At 28.5% G+C, this 22,893-nt stretch overlaps 1 protein-coding gene across 5 annotated transcripts; it reads right to left on the bottom strand.

Annotated features, from left to right (window-relative positions):
• Window positions 1-553: 553 nt before the first annotated feature.
• Window positions 554-22,804, bottom strand: LOC115876754 (endophilin-A). Of its 5 annotated transcripts, none has more exons than XM_030892663.1 (11): window positions 22,659-22,804; window positions 14,188-14,256; window positions 14,056-14,124; window positions 12,389-12,739; window positions 12,254-12,320; window positions 8,827-8,912; window positions 8,544-8,647; window positions 8,009-8,286; window positions 5,635-5,709; window positions 4,356-4,471; window positions 554-3,751 (listed from the first exon to the last, which is right to left on the bottom strand). In XM_030892663.1, exons 2-11 carry the CDS (start codon window positions 14,230-14,232, stop codon window positions 3,632-3,634), a joined length of 1,311 nt encoding a protein of 436 aa, XP_030748523.1. In that variant the 5' UTR covers window positions 14,233-14,256; window positions 22,659-22,804; the 3' UTR covers window positions 554-3,631. The 5 variants fall into 5 exon arrangements, with proteins under 5 accessions (XP_030748523.1, XP_030748525.1, XP_030748521.1 ...); XM_030892665.1 differs by having other exon boundaries at window positions 8,189-8,286; window positions 8,827-8,927; XM_030892661.1 differs by having other exon boundaries at window positions 8,827-8,927.
• Between the last annotated feature and the right edge of the window lie 89 nt (window positions 22,805-22,893).

The following is a 22,893-nucleotide window of genomic DNA, read 5'->3' on the forward strand; positions in this document are numbered from 1 at the left end:
AACTAACTAACAAAAACAACACGAAAAATAGGTAAATATGTAGTCACATCACAGAATCACAGATGGTGATATATATTAATTTCTTTCATAAAATTCAAAACATTTATATTAACTTTTTTCGTCTCCAGCTAAATTTTCACAAATTCTACTACGTATCTTAAGTTTCTTAACATTATTCATTGTGTCCGTGAATATAATGATCACTGTAATGTATCTTCCGTGATAATTGTTTACATTTTCTCAGAAGTTTTCAAAATAAAATAATTTTTAATAGAGCAATTGCGTCAGTAATAGATGTAAAGTTCATTTATATCTTTCTCATTCCAATCTGCAACTTGTAATAGAACATTAAATAATTCAGTGTTTCTAAATTAATATTTAGTCAATGCTTTAAAAAAATGATTTTGTGTATGAAAGAAACAGAGTATCCCAAAATTCCATTATTTCTAAAACTTGTGTATACCCGATATTATATAATTAATAAAAATAAAATAAATAATTATATTGTAGATATTTCTTGGTGGGATATTGATAAATGATTAACTGTGACACATTTTTTTATTAATGCACAAATACGGTAACATTTAAAATGTATACATGTGTATTAACAATATTTAAAAGTATTTGGTAACTTGCTTAAACGAAATATATGGCCTTTTGAATAAATAATAATTGAAATGTGTATAAAAATAATATAAAACAGTGCTGCTGACAATATTTTCATTTTTCTTTAGACAGAAGAGAAAGTTTGCAGAGTTTTCAACGTCAAAATACATGGTTTAAATAGGACAATATATGACAAATATTTATATTTATATAGGCACACAAAACTAGCAATATGTTTTTTCATACCCTACGTTTGTTTCTATTTGAAACATGTATGCTGACGTTCAAAACTGAAACTGCTCCGAGATTTTTGAGAAAATGCATTATTGCTTTGGAAACTATTTGAACAATTTAAATTAACACTACATTTATCTTGTTTTTAACAGTAATATCGAGACCTGTTTGTAAGAAACTGTTAGGACTCTAAATAGTAGTATATTTTATATTACACCATATGATAAGTAGTAAGTTAATATAGATTACAATAAAAACATCGTAGGGTTTTTTAAGGATATTTAGGCCATCCACAAGATACACGCGATTAAATTTCTTGTACTTAACAGAAATAACAAAAAGCCTATCATCAAACTTTTGTTACAATGTTCTGTATGCTTGTGGATAACCCTTGCAACTTATATAACAATGTCCTTAATCAAATGCTTATTATAATTTTTTACATCTAAAGTATTGTCTTTAACCAGATGATAAATACGAATTTTTAATGCAAATTATACAGGGTTTAATTTTGTTTTCCTTTTATAAGTCTGTTTATAGCTCAAGCTCTTTTGCCAATAAATCTTAGGCCACTACTGCGAAAATGGAAAAAGAAACAAAAATCAAACCAAGTATACTTTGTCTAATTTATCTGGTATTAAAATTTATACACCATTAAAAACATCTAGCAAATTCTAATAGATGATATCTTTTGTAATTTGGCAATTTCAAGCCAAAAATGTTATATTAATTATATTTTTTTTAACAAAATGGAATAAACTTCTTTATTTTTTTAACAGGCTTATATAATCCGAAAGAAACGGTTTTATAAAATGATTTTATAATTATAAAGAAGGAATATTCTGAATATGGATTTTTACATATAAGATAAAAAGTTAATAGCAGAAAATTTTTACTCTACATTTAAAGAACATCAACAGAAATTTTTTTAGAGTTTTTATTATTTCTTTTTTTAACACTGAGTCCATATCATGCAATAACTTTTTATATATTTTGTTTTATACAGAAAACAGACATCGAAGTATGAATCAAATCTAGTTCTTGCCATTTATTCTGTTTATATAATATCATATTTATATTTTCTAAAATAAATGTGAAAACTAGAATCAACTTGTACATATCATTTGTGATCATGTGTCCTGTATTCAGTATGCTTGCTTATTTTATTTTAGTTTATGTCAGTAGTGGATTCAAAGAGGGATTTTGGTAAAAATCAATATTCATATAACAAAAATGAAATGTATAACAAATATAAATAGTAAAATTTAATAACTCTTATTTGGTACTAATATCAATATTGAATCCACTTCTGGAATACACAAATGGTATAGTTGAAAATAAAACAAAAATTAAAGACAACATGCCTTTAAAAATTCTTTTCAAAATTATTGAAGTAATTAAATATATCTAATAATTGAACAAGATCTATTTTATTATCACAGAAGTGAAAATATATTAAAACATTATGTGATAATAGCAAGTTATTCAATAGTGTTTGTTTTATTTTCCCGATTTCCATAGAGAAAAACCAACCAAAGACATAGAACACACTATAGAGAAGAAATGTGTAAAAGTTTATGATTACAATATAAATTTTAATGATAATGATTTTATTATAAAAGCCTTAAACGGTTACACAATCCTTCGAATATACCTCACAACGTTTAAAATATACATTTATTTTTTATTTCCATTTAGTAATATTCGCGTTTTAATAATTTAAAGATATTTGTTATAAAATTCCTATCATCCTCAAAATTTTTAGCGTTCACAGTATAAAGGAGAATATAAACTATGTCAGTATTAAAACTAATCTAAGTTACTAAAAAATATATACAACTTAAGTTTTTATGAGTAAATCTTAGTAATTATCATTTTATTTTCATATAGGGCAAATTACAATGTACAATTTTGTTCTATGGAGTTAAGGTTACTGATTTGTGTTTTATAAAAAAAGGATTGTAATTCAAACTAATTATAATTCGCCCTGTATAGCCATCAAAACTATCAACTGCACATCAGTTTATTACACAATTTAATTTATTAAATTAAAAACTAAAAAAGAAATTACTTTATACACTATAATATTCATCATTATATACAAATTGCAACTAAATTATATTAGGAAGATTTATTTCAATTTGAAAATATGAAAAAATTCAGTTCGATACCTTAAACCTATTTGTTTTTGTTAAAATCGATTAAACTAAAACTTAAATGCTCAGCGGAATTGTTAGCAAAATATTTTAGATTTTTTACGTCGAGATGTGGCATTATTTGTTGCCAGTCTTATATTTAAGCAAAAAGGCAAATTTCTCGAAACTTTTTACCCATCTTAACATCGTGCAGTTGCAGAAACGTACCAATTTTTTTAAAATGACTATTTTTCTTTCGTAATTATCATTTAATCTTTACGGATAAGCTTTTTTTAAATTGTTAAAAGCAATTATATCAAATACCTCGCATTATTTGTTGACTAGAGACCATATCACTAAATTTTATCATATAAAACATTGGCCAGTGTAGTTAATTAAAAACAACACGGCGATAGATAGAAAATAAAATCTAATGTCCGGAGGTATTTAACATAGAAAAAAAGATAATATGACAGAACGGAGGTACGCAACTTTGCAATTGTGTGAAATAAAGATAAAATGAAGTAATAAAAAAGGATACTTATCACAAAACGACACAAAAAATTATGTGTTAATATCAGAGCCAATATACAAAAATAAATTATAGGAAGTTGTTCATCTTGCGGAAATTGATTGGATATTTTGAGGTTACTGGTCTATGGAAGTGGCACGTCGACTTTCACGTAATTCACTGGAAAATATCCTGTGCGACCCCCAACACTGCCTTCGTACCAATTCTCATCGATTTTATTTAGAAGAACGATCATGTCATTTTCCTAAAATTAAAAAGGCAATTATCATAAACGTAACATCTAGAAGCTCTTCCGCTTTAACTGACAGGCAGAACGGACCGATAAAATGTTATGTTTATATGGGGCTTTACTATAAAACAATAAAAAAATTAAACAACTGTAAACACTAAATTACAGTTGAGGGTTGGAACCTTGCTAAATAAAACACTAATTCACAGTGTTCACGCGCTCAGTGCAAAACACTTTAGTTTTGCACTTTGCGCGCGTTTCGCTAACCAACTTAAGTCTTAATCATCTACTGATGATGCTAATGATGATGCTAACATGGTTAGCGAAAGCGAGTCCAGTGCGAAAGTAAAGTGTTTTTGTGTCCTGTGGTGAATTAATGTTTTATTTAACTGTAAACAAGTCTATAAAATGTATGTTCAACGAGACAGACGATTTCTAAAACTAAAGTTTTATTTTTTTAATTACTTTTAGTAAAAAATTGCGTCGCAAAATCTGCTTTAAAATTTATACTTCTAGAATACGAAGTTAAAACTGGCATTTAATCAATTCAAAATACTTGCCAGTGCAGTGCAAAATAAAAGTGTCGTAGTAGGCGTGAATATAAACATAGACTGTTTACCTTAAAGCTTAATTCTCCAGGGTTTTCGGCTTCAAAATCATAGAGGGCTGTGCAGCAGGCTTGTCTGTTCATTGGAGTTTTGGCTGGTGACTTCATGGGGGACGGCAATGGTGATGCTAAAATATATTTATGTATTTTTTTTGTATCAATTTTGAGGAAGGAAGTGTTTCAGAATATCCAATTAACTTTTAAAAATAAATAACATACTTATTAGACTATTTCTTATACAATGTAATTTGACGTATGAATATAACTAAATAAACCAATATAAAATAAAATTAATGTAAAAACTATTTAAAATAAAATTAATGTAAAATAAATTATAATGGTCACATTATACAGTAAATGTAGCTTCGTTAGAAGATACAAAATTTTAAAACTATATACAGGGTAAATCTTAAATAAGTGCAAATATATTCAGGCCTGGTAGATCTCGATAAAAGAAACTTATTTTCTCTTTACCGTGTTCAAATATGTCCAAAATAACGAGAGATATTTAACTTTGAAAATTTCAATAAAATTAATTTTACCCTTAAATTTTCTTTTCTGGGTTTTCGTTCTTGTAAATTTAATCTACTACCTATGTTGCTATATTAAGGTGCGTTCACACCGGCTGCGCCGCGCAAATCATTTTTTTAACATATACTTTAGTGCGCACTCAAAAATACACTTCACAAGTATATGGTAAAAAAATGTTTTGGGCGCGCAGCCGGTGCGAACGCACCTTTATGAAGACATGCTTTATAACAAGAAATTAAAAAAAAAATCCAAAATTTTTCAAAAGATTCCAAATAAAAAAAAAATCCCGATAAAACCCTTATAGACGTGTTTCTGAGGTCAAAATATACTACCCCTAAAAATATATGTATTTTTATTTAAGACTCACCCTGTATAATGAAAACCTAATTTTTTATCAAAAATATTAAACACATTTATTAATTAAAATAAGAAATTCACAATAAAAACGTAACATATTACAATGTACTTTGTACAGTATTTATCAGGCTTAAATTTCTTGCTTTTACATCCACGTCATATTAATTAATATTTTTGTGAAAAATATACCTTAAACGACATGCACAACCTAGAAGTATAAAAATAACGCCCTTATAACTATAAATGTTGCAACTACATTTTTATTTATATAGGTAATAAAAAGAAATTTTAATAGAACACACAGAGAACCGGTGTAATTATTGAAAATATAACAAAAAATAGGTAAAGTGAAGCGAAAAAAAAAACAATCACAAGCAAGCAAATTGCTGGTAGCAAAAGTTACCATTTGCAGAGTGCTGTCCTGGATGCAGCTCTAGCTGCTGTGGCTTGTGTTGAGGAGAAGACACTTGCGAAGAGCCTAGCAACACATCTTTATCAGTACAACAACTCAAGCAGAAAGACAGAGAAGGAAAACGCTCTAGCAGCGAAGTCATCGTCATATTTTTAACAATAAACAACAATAACTATTGAAATACGTTTCTCCGATCAACACTTATACAGTTAACACCACAGAACAAGTAAGAAATAGTAGAAAACATATTTTCCTAACGCGTACCACTGGATGCCGGCCAATAAAGTGACTTTTGTGTTTTTCTAACTATTTTAAGACATAAACGTAAAAATACGACGTCATTTTTAAATTGACGCATCGTTTCAGAACTTTCTGCTGTACATTTCGCAAACATATTACGGATAATTCAAGAATTGCCGTGTTTTACTTGTTGCTGATTAAAAATAGTCGCTATATATGTGCACACATATTATACATACCATAGGCGTAGCCTGATATTTTCTGGATAAAAGATTAAAAAAATCGTATTTAAATTTAATTATTATTAACATGTTATTAGTGATAAAGAGATCTTCAAAACACAGGCTACACTACAGGCATGTACATTAGAATTAGCTGTTCTCTCAAAGAAAAATTGTGGCCTGTTAATTGGGTAAAACTTTATAAAAAAACCTCACTGAAATGAATAATATTCAGATAGTGAATAGTCTTTTATAAACCAGTCAATTTTTCTTTGAAGAAACGAAAAAACAAATAATGTGATGTGTACTTATTAAGTTCTTGCTTACAGCAAGAAAATAAATAAACACAATTGAAAATTTAATCTACACAATCTTACATTTCCATACAGAAGTCTAAATATAAGAATACTTTCATAAAACTGTTCGTGAGTATTTTATTTATATTATATATTCCTGAATGAATGGAGTGGGACATCAAGGGAAATAGGTTCAAAAATAAAATAAAAAGAGAAAAACTGAAAATAAAAATAACCTTATACTGAAGTTATTAATGTTTCAAAGGCTTTTCTGAATTATTTATTAGGTTGACTCGATCCTCGACCGTTTAACATCATCTCCCTTTTACCTTGATTTTCCTTTGAATCATTATATATTAGCAAATACTGCTTTTAGGAGCTCTCGTAAATAAACTAATATTCGAAATTTAATTTCGAAGTCTATTTATAGAGTAAAATTAATGCTGAAATTAATTTCAGAGAACCTTAGTTCTGCGTTCATTTAGTACAAAGGATGTTAGTTTACCTATGCCATTTTTACAGACATTTGTAATATGTATTATGGGGATATTGAGGTCAATTATGATGTGGAGACATTTGGTTTTATAATACAATGCCATATTGTCCCTAATTGTATATATATATATATATATATATATATATATATATATATATATATATATATATATATATATATATATATATATATATATATATATATATATATATATATATATATATATATATATATATATATTAACTTTTCATATATAAAATTATTTCGATTTTTAGTTCAACATATAATACTTAAAGATCAAATGTCACCTATACATATATTTTCTGGCACACTTTTGGACAATAAAATTATTATATACAGGGCGAGTCTTAAATAAGAGGAAATATTTTCAGGGCTGGTAGATCTCGATAAAAGAAACATTTCCTCTTCGCCCTTTTTCAAGTAAGTCCAAAATAATCCAGATATTTTACTTTGAAAATATAAAAAAAAATCCGCTTACATTTTGAGAACCGCTGGATATTTTCTGAATTTTCATTCTTGTAAATTTAATCTACAACCTATGTTGCCATATTATGAAGATGTTATGTTTTTTAACTAAAAATTAAAAAAAAATCCCATTTTTTTTTTTCATGATTCCAAATTAAAAAAAAAATCACAAAAAAACACATAGACGTTGAAATCAGGGGTCGAAATATACCCCCCCCCCTAAAAATATTTGCACTTATTTAAGACTCACCCTGTAAAATAACTAAAGAATAAACTTTTTTAAAGTGCTCATCACACAAAAAATCTTATAAAACCTCCAACTCCCAGATATGTTTTTGATATCTTCCTGATAATATTTTTTTTCAAGAGATATTCTCGAATGCTACTTTTCAAAATTGTCACCCTGTATAAATAATACATATACGAGGATACCTTACCGTGTTTTATACATGTTTTATGAATGGCGAACGACAGCTGTATATGCAGTATTCACAAACGAATATCCAACAAACAAATCAACTTAACAATGAATTAAAACAAATTAAAGGGGTTAGTAAAATAAAATTAAACAAACTTATCATACAAAAACTAATAATAAAACTAAAAAGAAAACAAACGAAAAATACCTTGAGGAAAACTCCAAGGATCGAAAGGATCGGGTGGAGGCATGTGATGTTTAATGGGGGCCGTCTTGGGCGCTGGCCTCGAAAATTGGTGCCACCCATTATAGGTTTGATTCTGACCGTTCTTAGAAATATTGTTACCCGAATTGTGATTATTTAGGCTTAACTGACTGGAATGTGTACCATTGTATCCGTCTGCCACAGAAACGCCTTCAATGTTCAAGTCAGATAAAGTTTTCGGTACGAATTCTACCTTAGGACGACTAGCTGCTTCTTCTTTCCTAAAATTCATAAAAGAAATATTACAATAACTCGTGGTACATTAAATGAGAGAAATCTTTATTGACTAGGGGGATAAAAAGGAACTGAACCCTAAATAAACAATATAAAGGCCTTATAACTTTTAAAGCATCCACAAAAAAGAAAGTCGAACATAAATTCTTGTTTGTTTTTCCAGAAAAAAAAACAGATAGGCCGGATTGTTTGCATAACTGATATTGTTTTCTGAGGGTCGAAATGAGAAAAAAAGGTTACTTACTTTTCCTGTAACGTTTCAGTAAGCGTTCGAAGAACTTCTGTGCACTGACTGTGATAATCCAATAACCCTTCAGCAAAAGTTGTCAGTTGAGAAATTTGTTCCACCTAAAATATTGACATAAGAAAATGTTAAGCAACGTCAAACGATTTCTGGTTTTCAAGATTTATTTGCTCCACAATTTTTATAACAAAAAAAAATGAAATATTAATATGTATTACATAACAACAAGAAATCCTTATTTATGTATTTTCCCAACAAAAGTTTTTTTTTCATTAGTACTTACATCATTTTCTAATAAGTTGAACATGCCCATTTGAGCAAGATGGAGACTTTCTGCGAATTTTTCTTCGGCTGTCTTAATTTCCTCATCTGCAATATTTGAACCTGTTAGGTAGTTAACAGGCCAAAATAAAAAAAAACATGCAAAATTAATAGAAGCTCATGCCAAAATAATAAACAAATAAATTAATACAAAACTGGTGTACTTCCAGACAGATTCAGCTCTGTTATAGGATTATAAGAAATTAAATCTGAAATGAATTTGTCTCGTTTTTTTCACCAGTCTTAAAATATAAAAGCTTATTAAAATCTGCTCTAGCAAATACCAGAAACTTTTCCAGCTGGAAAATTAATTAAAACGATATTACTCGTTTTTCGATACGATTTTTATTTTCTCTCAATTTTAATCTCTCTTTTCCGAGGTTGAAAAAAACTTGTCTCTTCCTTAAAGACGCCTGGACCACACTTTCGGACAAATTTTCCATTTCTACTTTCTCAATAGAAAACTTCGGAAACCGTTAACGTGACAGACCATGTTTTGTTTTTGTAACAGAAATAGTCCAGAATAAATTTATTTTCCAGGCTTGTGTGAAAATTGGAAAAGTTTATATCGTTCGGTTAGAACTACTAAAATAGTAGAAAATAATATCTCTGGATTCCATGCCATGAAATAATATGCTTTAAATCAATTATAACGAAAAAAAAACGAAATCCGATATTTCTCTCTTTATGATGAACTGAAAAATATGAAAATATTTTCGTTGCGTTCCGTGTTTCAAATGTAAACTCAGTTATATTATTGACAATAATTGAAAAGTTTATTTTTATCTAACACGTTGAAATGCTGCATTATGCTCTGTACCGGGCCAGCAAACTCATCTAATTTTTATTTATACTATTTCAACAGTATCATATTTATAAACAAATAGTCCATTAATTTTAATATAGAAAAGAGTTAAAATATAATATTAAAAAACGTATATTATACACGTTTACTTACTGTCGTACATATTACAAAGGTAAGAAAGTAACACTAAATAAAACGAAATTTAAAAATTTAATTAACCCAAAATGTTAATATTAGTTACTCTTATCTGATAACCGTTTATATCTGTTATAAAAAAGTTTTAATAATAAAACTTCAGTTTTAATAAGAAGATATTAAAATACTTCTGGAATAATCTGAAAAAACTAGAAACGACAGTAACTTTTAATTGTGATAAATCGAGAGGAACTTGTTCTTCTTCATTTGAAAACTTTGAAAGCTTCAAACGAAATACTAATTGAAAAAGCTAATTTAGTGCAAGTCTCAAAACAGTTTTATAAGTGCCATATCTGGAAATTGAATTTATTAAATACCGATATTAAGAGGGAAAAATAATGAAAAGTTATTCTGACGCAAAAATAATCTGAAATTTTCTTCCGCAAAGTGGAGAAATAACTTGGAAAAATTACCTTGGAGCAAGCGGACTGGAAAAAATAAGTCTCCTAAATCAGGAAAAGCTAAAATGAACTCGCTAACCGAAAACCGAAAGCAATTTAACCATTTTGTAAATTTAAAAAAAAAATGCAAAATAAAATTTTAAAATTTAAATTTCTAGGCAATTCTCGCTCTAAAACAATCTAGCAATAATAAAAAGAGCCTAAATAAACAAAGTACAGAATAAACAATACAGAACCAACAATGTAAATCTCCTGAAAAAAATAAGTTCTCTAAAGACCGGTCTAAATATGACGTCTCACTTGGTCAGTTAAAACGTATAAAGTACAACATTGTGTGTAAAATAAAAGACGGAATCCTGTAAATTAATGATATACAGGGTGAGTCTTAAATAAGTGAAAATATTTTAAGAGGTAGCATATTTCGACTCCAGAAACACGACGATTGGTGATTTTTTCGCGAAAAAAAAAATATTTGAAAATTAAGAACTTTTGAAACATTTTTTTTGTTTTTATTTAAAAAACATACTTTCTTGATAATATGGCAACATATGTAGTTAAATTAAATTCACAAGAGAGAAAACCCAAAAAAGATCCAGTGGTTCTTAAAACTTAAGGAAAAAGTCATTTTTTGGAAATTTTCAAAGTAAAATAAGTTGGTTATTTTGGACTTATTTGAAAAACGGCAAAGAAAAAATATGTGCTTCTTTTATCGAGATCTACCAGCCTTCAAAATATTAGCACCCATTGGAAGACAGTAATATTATGTGTAATAAATTGCCATTTAATATAATTTTAACATATTATTCCGGAGAAATATACATTATTTAAAAAATTGATAGAAATCTAAACTTTACGGGCTTCTGTATTTATTATTCTGTAGTAAATAAATAATAAAATAACGTACCATGCCCAGCGCTATGGCTTTTAACAGGACTTGAATAAGGACTAAACATTCCCTTTGACGCTTAAATAATAAAACATGCGGAAATAATTTTTCGGCCTAATGCTTACGCATAAAGAAGAAAAAAAAACATCATCTTCGAATTAAATAATGTCTTCATTAACACAACTAAGGAAAGGCGTATTTATAACAGGCCTTTGTAGGCTAGAAGATAAAATTTCAAAAATAAAATCTCCGCGTGTGTTAAAACATCTGTTCAGATGCAAGAAACACGGCATCCATTTGTAGGGCTTCTATAAGAACTGTTTTGATGTATTAATTAAACCCTCAAATTAACCGAACGATGATGTTTTTAATATAAAAATTATGGAAAAATATCGTTTTTGATAACAAATTAATATAAACAAAATAATTGGCAAGTGTAAATATTTTATTAATTACATAATGTTCCTTACATGGATAACGGAACCTTTACAGCTTTTCTTAAACGTAAATGGGTATTTTTATGGCTTTGTTTCAACGTACTTTAAAAGTGTTGGAGGTTTAATAAGATAAGCCATTAGTAGATACCATAAAGCTGTGAAACGCCTGCTGATATTAATAAGACATTTCCTCTATTTTAAGCGCGAATTTTTATTAATCTGCTTAATTAAGAAAACATACACTAAAATCGTTTTTTTCCATAATTTTTATTAATAATTTTCAGATAAATATACAGTAGAGACACTCGACAATCATCGGAAACAAAATACATTTTTATTAGGTCGAATTTACACTGAAAAAATACTTTCTTAAATTCTCTTTTATTCATTAGTTCATAATCTTTACATATTATAATGTGACAGAATTAGAATCGTATCACAGTAGTAACTCTACTATACAGGGTGTCCACTTTTTAGTAGCAGGACTTAAGAGTCTATAAAAAAAACGTTTTGGAGGTTTCAAAAGCTGTATATTTAAAACAAACCGTTTGTTTATATGAAATTTATTGTTAAGGTAATAAAAAAAATTATATAAAAAATGTTTGTTTTTTTATCTGACACTGTCGAATGTCTCTTGTATCAAAAAAAAAATACATCAAACTTACCTTTGGCTTGGCGTCTCCGCTTGCAATCAAAATCCAATCGTCTGCCCTGTAGTTTTTTCCGATGGTGCTAATAAAAAATAACAGAAAAGTAATATAAAAAATGTTGGAGTGAAACTTTATCCTTAAATGACTTACCATTACTTCCTTCAAGTCTTTTGTCTGCAGGTGATGTAGAGGTTCCAAAAAGTTCTGCTTAATATTATCGTCAAGCGAGTATTTTACGTCGGCCATTTGTTTGAGGGATTCGCCCATTTCAACCAGCGCGTTCCCGAACATGCTGTCATCTCCCAGCTTCTTGCCGTAGCTAAGCATGCAGTCTCCAAGCACACCCTCCGGTTGGGGGTAAGTGTTGGACTTGGCCTGACCGCTGAGTTTGCTGATGCCTTTGACGGCTGCCATTTTTGCTCTGGCTGTCGGGTTGGGCTGGAGAAACTCCTTGGTTTTAATTTGGAGATCTTCAACTAACTCTACCGTGACGTCTGTTTTCTGAAAGACAAATACAGATATTTAGATAAAAGATGCAGCTATAGAGAGAAGATAGATGGCATTTTTTTGATGATATCTAAAAAACGAATGATGCCACATAAGGTGGGTTTGTATTAAAAAAAATCTTATAATAGATCAGGTGGGGTGAATCAACAAGAACCTTATCCTTTCTAATATACAGGGTGAGTCTAAAATAAATGCAAATATTTTTAGAGGTAGTATATTTCGACTGCAGAAATACGATTAAGAGTTTTTTTTGCGATTTTTTTTTGAAAATTTAATTTTTTGTAGTTTTAGTTAAAAATCATAATTTCTTGATAATATGACACCATAGATAGTAGACTAAATTTAGAAGAAAGAAAACCCAGAAAAGATCCAGTGGTTCTGAAAATTTAAGCAAAAAATCAATTTTTTGCAAATTTTCAAAGTAAAATAACTCGGTTATTTTGGACTTATTTGAAAAACGGTAAAGAGAAAATATGTTCCTTTTATCAAGACCTACCACCCTTTTTTAAGACTCACCCTGGATATTTCCGATAACTACTTTTAACATTGCCACCCTGTATAGGTAAGTCTTTCAAACTGCGTAATTCTTAATTGCAAAAAAAAATATCAGTAGGTTTGCATCTTCTTTGGATATACAAAAAATGTTTATTATTTATTATTCTTATTATTCACAGACTACCTACATTCCCCAGCTTTATAATAACCATATTGGAACCTAATAAATTTATTCTACAGGTCATTCACTCAGAGGTTTTTTTGAATGAACGTAGGTGTTTAAAAGTTGATTTTTTGCTCTATCGATAGATAGTTCAATTCAATTTAATAAATTGACTATTTAAAATACAATTAGTGATGAGCAAGACTCCCTTGATCTTGGTGCAAGACTCTTGAAAGTCTTGCATTTTTAATAGATTTTCACGGTTTTTTAATACAATTTTATAGAAAGAAATTATTACAGGTATTGTCTGATTTTTTTATTTTTCAAAATATTTTAAAATTGAATCAGCATTTCTTTCTTTAAAATTTTATGCAATAACCGGGGGAACACTATTTATAATAAATTAAAATAATAATCTTGAACATACGTAATTTCTTATATCACATAAACGTGAAAAAAAATGTAAGACTTTGGTTGGTTTTGTTTTGCGGAAGTCTTGCACTGGGCGGACTCGGTCTTGCTATTTGAGCAAGACTGAGACGAAGACCGAAGAGCAGTCTGGCCATCAATAAATACAATCAAATATGACTTTTATGATTTCATCAAAATCACGTGTTATGTCATTTTATGAATAAAAAAATGCAAAACTTACTCTTTCCATATCCATAAAATCCAGATCCAGTTTGGTTCCTTCAGCGCCCCCCATTTTCTCCGTGACATACTGTCCAAGAAAAAGAAAACAAGTTAAAATCTCGGAAAAACTTCGAAACTACGTCTAACTTACCTGATTACATTTATTAAGTTGTTTCTTCAGCCCGGCAAACGCCATCTTGTTTTTAGTCTCAATTTTGACCTGCGACAAAAAGCGCGAATAAAAGAAATTTTAAAATAAAAGAACGGTTAATGAGCGTACTGCTGAAATTGATAGAAAGGGTTCAATTTACTGAAATCTGTATTTCAAATTAATTATCTTTATTATTTCCTGTTGTCACTTAATGCTGCATATGTCCTTAGTGATAACATTCTTATTTAAAGCAAAAAATGATTGAAAGTATTTTAGTTTACTATTCCTCTGTATGAAATAAAACTACTGTTAATTTATTAAATATCAATTATTATACCACTTTTTTAAATAACAATTCGCCAAAGTGAATTTTGTAATAATTATTATTAAACAAGTTCGTTCAGATTTAATATAAATTCTGCTTTTAACACTTTATGCTTTTATGTTTTATTATATTGATGACCATTAAATCTTATTTTAATTCAAAATATATTAATATTATATTTACGCGATATTAAACAGTAAATAGGCCGTCGAAAGCTTTTTATTGCATTATGTCAACCTGTTAGAGAATTATTATAAATTCAATACTTATTAGCAAAATACGCTCGAAACACAATCATATTAAAACTCTAAAATAAAAACATTATTGCAAAATACAGTACGGATATTTAAAAATATATTTTTTTAAAAGACAAAAAAATGGGTTTCAAAGAAAATCTAAAATAATACAGAGGGTTTTAATCCCGGGTATTAAATAAATTTAAGATCAACAAAAGATTAGCAAGAGTTATAAACCGGGTAAGATATGAAAAGATTCTATCTTAAGAAGTATTTCTTCAAAGATACATAATAAATTTAACCTGAAGCTTCTAACAAAAGTAAGCATTGAATTAAGCTCTTTTCCAAACTGTTGGGTGAAATAAAATAATTTTCTCCTTCAGTAAAATGAACGGGACTTAAAAAAATACAAAATCTGTACGAAATATTACATTAAATTTTAACGTATTTGAGTTCGATTTTTCTCAAGAAGCGATGGGGTTGATTAAGATGAATGGAGATGTAAATATGAGATGTACATCTTGTCATAATGCGGTGTAAACCCACAGGTTATGACGTATTTAAGAAAATATTTATCGAAATCTTAGAATGTTTGGCTTAAATTTTTGGATGAATTTATTTGATGCTTATTTAAGAAAGTGTCAAATGAAGAAAATTCCCTCTGACCTAGTTTTAATACCCTTGACACACTTTGATCGTTCCAGGATTATATAAAAAAATGTAATACTTAAAAAAATAAAAATATCCAGACACCAAAAACAAAACAGTCACAGAAAATATTTTGCCTTATGCTAAATAATAAAATATTTTCTTGAAGAGTGCGGAACTACTGCCGATTGATGCAAGTTAAAAAACCGCTAGCATGGAAAAAATCGTTAATTGAAACAAGGGCTGAGTGAATAGCAGAAAAAATGATTGTTCATGCAGGTGAAGATGAGCGTACATACCGGTATTCGATGAGCGGAAATACGTGGATTGATGAGGAAAAACGCAAAATTCAGTCTCCTGCCAACGGAATCTAAGTCTGATACAAGTATGGTTATCGACTTGGTAAAATGTGAATGAAGACACGCGCAACACGTTTTGCGCACATATCGATACTAACACCAAAAGACAATGTTCCAATGCCAATTTTTGTCTTTTTTACTCCGGGGGTTGTAATGCCTCGTCACCCACGTTTTCTTTTACCAATTACACTTCTAACACTACTACATTTGACATTAATCCCAACTATCCTCATAAAATCACCCCCAAATACAACAAAAGACACAAATAATCAAAAGTTACATCACCCTCTACGCATCTTTTAAATATCTACAGACGATGGTTATATAATAAAGAAACACTCAATGAGTTAAACATCTAATACAGAACTTCAGATATGGAGCTCTGTCACAACAGTGATTCACCCTGTATATGTATACATTTTAGAAAATAAATATTAAGTCAAACAAAAATAAATATAACACCACCAAAAATAACTGAAAAAAAAATTGAAATCTACAGGGTGGTCTGAATTGTATTCGGAAATTTCGGCAGAATATTCTGCAGATAAATTTAAGTAAAAAAAGTCCGTATGTCCAAAAATGATTCGTTTACGAGATACAGGATGTTTCAGTTATATTTTAGGTTTTTCCAAATAATTTATGAATTAATTATAGTCGATATTTGGATGGAAATTGGTGTCTGGGAGTTTTTCACATGCAACTACAGGTTCTTTAACTGTTTTGAAGAGTAATAACTTTTGTCCGTACCTGTATAAACTACCGAGTGAAAAAATATACATTTCCGTAATTTTCTACGTAAAAAAGTAACCTTGGTAGAAATCGCTACAAGTAACCGCACTCAAGATATTTGAAATAGAAATAGTCAGTACATGTCACGTAAACTATGCCAAACCGAACCAAAGTGACAAATTTGGAAACTTTTTATTTTTTTACATTAATCAAATTTTTTTAGACAAAATTATGTATAGCACAAAAATATTTCAAATTTATTATTTGAGTCTAATAACCATCTACAAGTTAACACGTTTAATTTTCCTCAATGATGACATGTATTGATTATTTCTGTTACAAATATCTTGGGTAGTTTTATACAGGTATGGACGAAAATTTATTACTCTTCAAAGAGTTAAAGAACATATAGATGGCGCCCCCTACAAGTAGGGGTCATATTGATATCGAAATCAATTTTCTCATGCCAAAAAACTCAAAGACACCAATTTTCACCCAAATATCGACTATAGATCAAAAATTATTTAGAAAACCTCGAAATTAAAATGAAATTTCTACACCCTGTATTTCCGAAACGAATCATTTTAGAACATACACTGACAAAGTTTCCCGGTCAATTCGGACCACCCTGTATATTCGGGATTCGGGTATATTCTATTTCAGTACATCCCCTCCCCTTCACTTGATTTAAAATCTTCCTTAACTTGAATAATATGAAATAAAAAAAAACATATAGCAGCTTTTTACGTGCTTCAAAAAAAATCTTTGTTTTACCGAATTTATTCCAAATTAGTGAATCGCCCTGTATCAGTAGAACTACATGTGGTAGTCCAGATTAAATGTATATTATTTGTAAGTCGTGACACGTATAGAAAATAAATTTCTCAAAGTAGTTGATTAGATTTTTCTAATGCCTTATTCACTTTGACCTTTTATACGATCCCACAAAAGCAGCCTTAATACAAATTCTTGTTAGTCCAAAGATAAAATATTTAGAAGTAATTATACGAAAATATGAAGACAACATTATTAGAAAAAAAGGAACTATAATGATAAATAAAAAAGCGCAAAAAATATAGAAAATACTAAAAAAAATCAAATAGAAAATATGTAAAAATGTAAAAAAATCCTAATTAGACTTGAGTTATTGATTAACAAAATATGTTTTTAGCCTACTATACTAATGAATTTTGAGCAGAAAAACATATTGATGGATATGCCATTAGCGGGAAACACGAAAATACAGCAACGAAACGAAATTGCGGTTTGACAGGCTGTCATTTCACATCGAATAAATTTGTACAGAGGCCTGAACATATTCCTGAATTATTATTCCCGCTGAATTTTTCAGGAGCACCGAGAAATATAATCGGGAAAAGCACTTTCAAGACTGTCACCACGCTTTAAACGAAAGGAAGCTTACAGGAAGAAACTTATTTTCTTTTTTTTATAAAGTTTATTTTAAAAAAATCTCCCAAAATAAATATGATCAAAATTGAATTAAGGGTCTCTTTAGGCCGTTTGAAATTTAATTTATATTGTCAACTGATGTGGAATGATTTTTAATTTAAATGAAAAAAAAAAGATATTTAAAATATATTTAAAACATTACGCACACGTGTATAGAAAAAGTTCTTGTTTTTCAGTTATGCATGATAATAATAATTAACAGATGATAAATAATATTTGAATGAACTTGAAAATAACCAACCTCTAAAATAAAGGAATAAAGTTACGACAGAAACAATTGTTGTCTGTGTACTATCTGAGTACATACAATGCGGAAGTATAGTAGGTAAAAAACCTAAACTAACACAAAGGACTTGATTATCGCAAAATTTTAGGATATTTTCGATAAACTGCTAATAATGGTTTGTTCAGTATTCATACATTTTATTGAATCGATTGATAAGAGAAAACAGTAAATAATACGAACATTGAGAGTAATTAATCTAGAACAGAATATAATGAGGATGTTGGTAATGGTTCTGTTTATTTGCATCACCCATCTTTCTGAGAAGAATAATAATGTTGATGGTATTTTTCGTACCTTAAATTCTTTAGGCATAGCCGTAGAATAAGGGTAAAAATAATATTTTATACAATTTGTCGAATATACATATACATATAACCATATTAAATGTATGTTCACAACATGTTGTTTTCCGAATTTGCAATATCGAAATTGGATAATCAAACAAAACCAGAATAATTTAAAATATTAACCGTATAATGTTATGTCGAATGGACTAATTCGGAGATATAGACACAATATGGAGACAAAATATAATCAATTCGTGGTATCCGTGGTATGTTTCAGATCCCGCAAGAGCCACAGGCAAACTAAATCCAAAATAATGGTTTAATTAAATTTACACAATACATACAGGTATCTCTTTTGGTAATACGTTTATTAATAATAAGATTTATAGTTTAATTATTACTATGCTTACTTCGTTAATTTTACGGCTTATTCATTATACTTACAGCCAGTCGACATGTTCTCGTACACATGGAAGCAGTCAAAGCACCAATCTCAATTGTTTTTATAAACGGGGCTTTAATGGAGCTCAGAATCCAATTTGTTACATATCAGAAGATAAGCGAAGTTACTTGTTAAGTCGACTAGCTGTCTAATGTGTAGGCTGTGCCTCTAACAGGGTTGGCAAAATCATGATTTTTTAATAAATATCAAATTGCGTGATGTTTTCTAATAGTTATATGCTTATGGAGAATAAATAACCACAAACTAACTAAATAAATATAATTTATTTGAAAACTTAGAACCAACTTAGTGTCCAACGTCCAACGTCGATCTTAATATATGTTAGAGCTAATGTTTACTTCCATTGTTTTTCCAAAGTCATTGAAAATTTCAAAAGAAAACAAACAAACGAAATGGGAATGTTTTTTAGTGTGTATAGGGATGCCCGTATATAGGGTGGCAGAAAAAAAAATGTTTTTTTAATTTTCTTAAAGTTGTCTTAGGTGTATACCAGGTGCGTCTCAAAAGTCACCCTTATAACTTTTTTATTTATGCAAATAAAAAAATGAGATTTGGTATGTTAGTATATGACATAAATTAGGATTGATTGATGTGTTCCATTGTTTTTGGTCACTTTCTGTTTCACCGGAAATGACTACAAGTTTTGATTTTTAAATGACACCCTAGGTATTTGTTTACATTATTCGATATAAACTGACACTCTGAATAGAATGACATATCATATGTCAAATTTTGCTATTCCTCAAAAGTTGACATCTGATATGTCATTTTCTATCCAATAAAGTAAATATATACCGGGGGTGCCATTTAAAAATCAAAAGTTGTAGTCATTTTCGGTGAAACAGGAGTGACTGAAAACAAATGAATACATCAATCAATCCTAATTTATGTCATATACTAACATACCAAATTTAGTGTTTTTTTTTTATTTTTTACCGTTTATTTATCTGAAAAAATAAAAAAGTTATAGGGTTGAGACGCACTGCATTATTATAGGAAATTATTTGATATACTTTATAGAAAAATATTAAACAAAAAAATGTTTAATTAAAAAAAATATATTTGATATTTTCAAAAAAGAAATCATAATTATTTTTTTTCAATCCTGTAGGAAATATCCCTTAGGTAATATAAAGCATTATTGTGATATATTAAACAAGTCGAAAAAAAAAACGTCTCGTCCCGTCTCGATAATGTTTTATCTCGAAATTTCGAGACAAGACGAGATAAGTTCTTATCTCGTCTCGTCTTGTCTCGCGGCAAATCTATATATAATTACTTATAAGGTATTATTTTATATATTATTTGCAGCGATTGAAATTGACAACAAAATTATTTGTAACGTTTGAAAAAGATAGTATGTTCCATAGAGGCATGTTCTATTTGGAGTAAAAATGTACTTTTTGTGCCTCCCTGTAACGTCTGACTATATAGCTTGTCCGTCAAACGTACAGCCTCGTCAAAAAAGTCTAATTTTTACTCCTAATAAAACAATACACTATTGTTCGGAAATAGTCTTAAGTCGTGAATGAAATTACTATCATAAGGGTATTATCTAATGTCAAAGTGTAAAGTACTTACTACAGATCGAAATGTCGGTAGAAATTGGGAAAGAACAAGAAAATCAATTAGAGAAGGCAGAAGTTATCTTGATCAACATACAGCTGTTTCAATAAAGATATACAACAGCATATTTTCATTATTTTCTGACAACCATTATAGATTCACACGATTAAAATTTAAAAAAAAATCACTTGATTTAAATCACGATTAAATCATTTGCTTTAAATCATGCCAATCCTGGCCTCTAAGTAAGTTTAATCTCAGTGGAAGTTTGTTAAATATGATAGAATTGAAGATTGGAAGAAACTCAAAGTTGATCAAAGATCGATAGGAAAGAAGGGATCTCACCCAAGACAAGTTGAAGCAAAGTGAGCATCCAGCTAGGGCACCTCGGGTTTGCCACGCCCGTACTCACAAGAAGTAAGTCCCTGAGGATTTAAATATGATTACCACTTGAAGTATTTTCAGTTACTAATATTTCTGCAGAATAAAAAAATTATCAAAAATATTACATAAAGAGTGGTCCAGTGCTAACGACCGAATCTAAGTATTTTTCTGTTGGGACCTTATTTCCATAACACGTTTACTAGGAATATTTTAAAATTATTTTTTCTATTTTACAGTATATTAACATATAAACTTATGTAAGTTATTTTGATATATATATATATATATATATATATATATATATATCATTAATAATATACATACATCCAGTTGCGAATAGAATGAATCCACTGATATGTACCAACTTAGGTATTTTGAGAAAAAAAAATTAAAATTGAAGTTATTCCCATTCATTAGGAAAAAACAGTTTCAATGCAATAGGTATCTTATCAGAAAAGTAGGTTTCCTAAAGCTAAAAAAATGATAACCGAATATTTCTGTCAAAAAATACAATTTTATGAGCCGTAGTTTAGTACTTTTTAACTGATTAATAAAAATTTGAGATATTTACGAACACCTTTCATGCGATATCAGTATATTTTTAAATCGGTAAATAAATAAAAGGTTTAATAAAGATTATTGCTAGTCATGACGAAATTGTCCGCAGATTGTTAAAATTATGTAAAACAGTGAGCACACAGTTTAAAAGAAAATTACGAATCTTGAAAATTTAAATAATAATTAATAGAAATAATTAAGTAAAAAGTACGCAAAGTAATAATGAATGCTATAATTTCACGTTCTCTATTAAGTGTCCATGTAATTGTTATTTTACATGTTACATGCATTAAACATAACGTTATATCATTTTTTCCTATTTATTTATCAGAATAATTTCTTGTAACGGTCAATGAATTTTAAAACTATAATATACTGGCTGTTACCATAATGTTTAAATTTAAATACAGTTTAAGTAGTAACCAGGAGGACTGCCTTGACATCTTATGTTTATAATCGGACATCTTTTAACAAGCCAATGACCAATTTATTAAATAAATTTTAATAGTTATACATAAATAAATATTAACAGTCATTGCACCAATTTTCGTACACTAATATATGATATATAATGGGATGGTACCTATGTCTCTCAAACAAATTATACTTTATATTTGCTACAAGGAATATGAAATTAATTCTGAATATCCTTGAGAATGCTTGAGAAAATCTTAGCAATAACTACTGAACAATATATGTAATAACACCTATAATAAATAATGTAATATAAAAGCTTCCTGTTTAATTTTATTTTGCTATTTATGGCCACATTAATTAAACATTTTAAATATAAAGATAATTTGCAAAATAAAAGTGTCTGTTTATTTATTGACATATTTTCCTCTCTTTTTAAAAGATGATAATTGATAAAAAAAATATTTCAATTAATTTAAAGGAATACTGGGTAATGTTATTTATTCAATACAAAAAAAATAGTAATTAGACCGAATAACAGAGAAAGTTTTTATGTAATTTTAAAAATATAAAATCACAATTCTGTAGGAATTGTGGCTTTGGGAAAATAACAGGGTAAAAATATAATTAAAAAGTTTAAGTAAAAATATATTTTTCATTTTTTATGTTAAGATATCTACAATGGTATCCACACCAACTAGTTTTTAAAATAGTAACATAACCAATAATAAATATAATTTACTTACCAATTATTTTTCACTACAATTTTCTTTTCACTTTCTTAAATATATATTAAATTAACACTTTTCTCTAAAGGAAATGGAAATATATCTACTAAGATTGGAATAAACAACTAGATCTGGATCAACTGACAGCACTTCAAGATGAAATTAACAAACTGCTGTCAAAAGTCAATTAAGGTAAGTTCTCCCATAGATATAGGTCCTCCACTACTTGAAAATTCAGTATTAAGTAGATAAA

The sequence above is a fragment of the Sitophilus oryzae genome, unplaced genomic scaffold (assembly GCF_002938485.1).
Source record: "Sitophilus oryzae breed Bouriz unplaced genomic scaffold, Soryzae_2.0 scaffold_1440_pilon_pilon, whole genome shotgun sequence".
NCBI lineage: Eukaryota > Metazoa > Arthropoda > Insecta > Coleoptera > Curculionidae > Sitophilus > Sitophilus oryzae.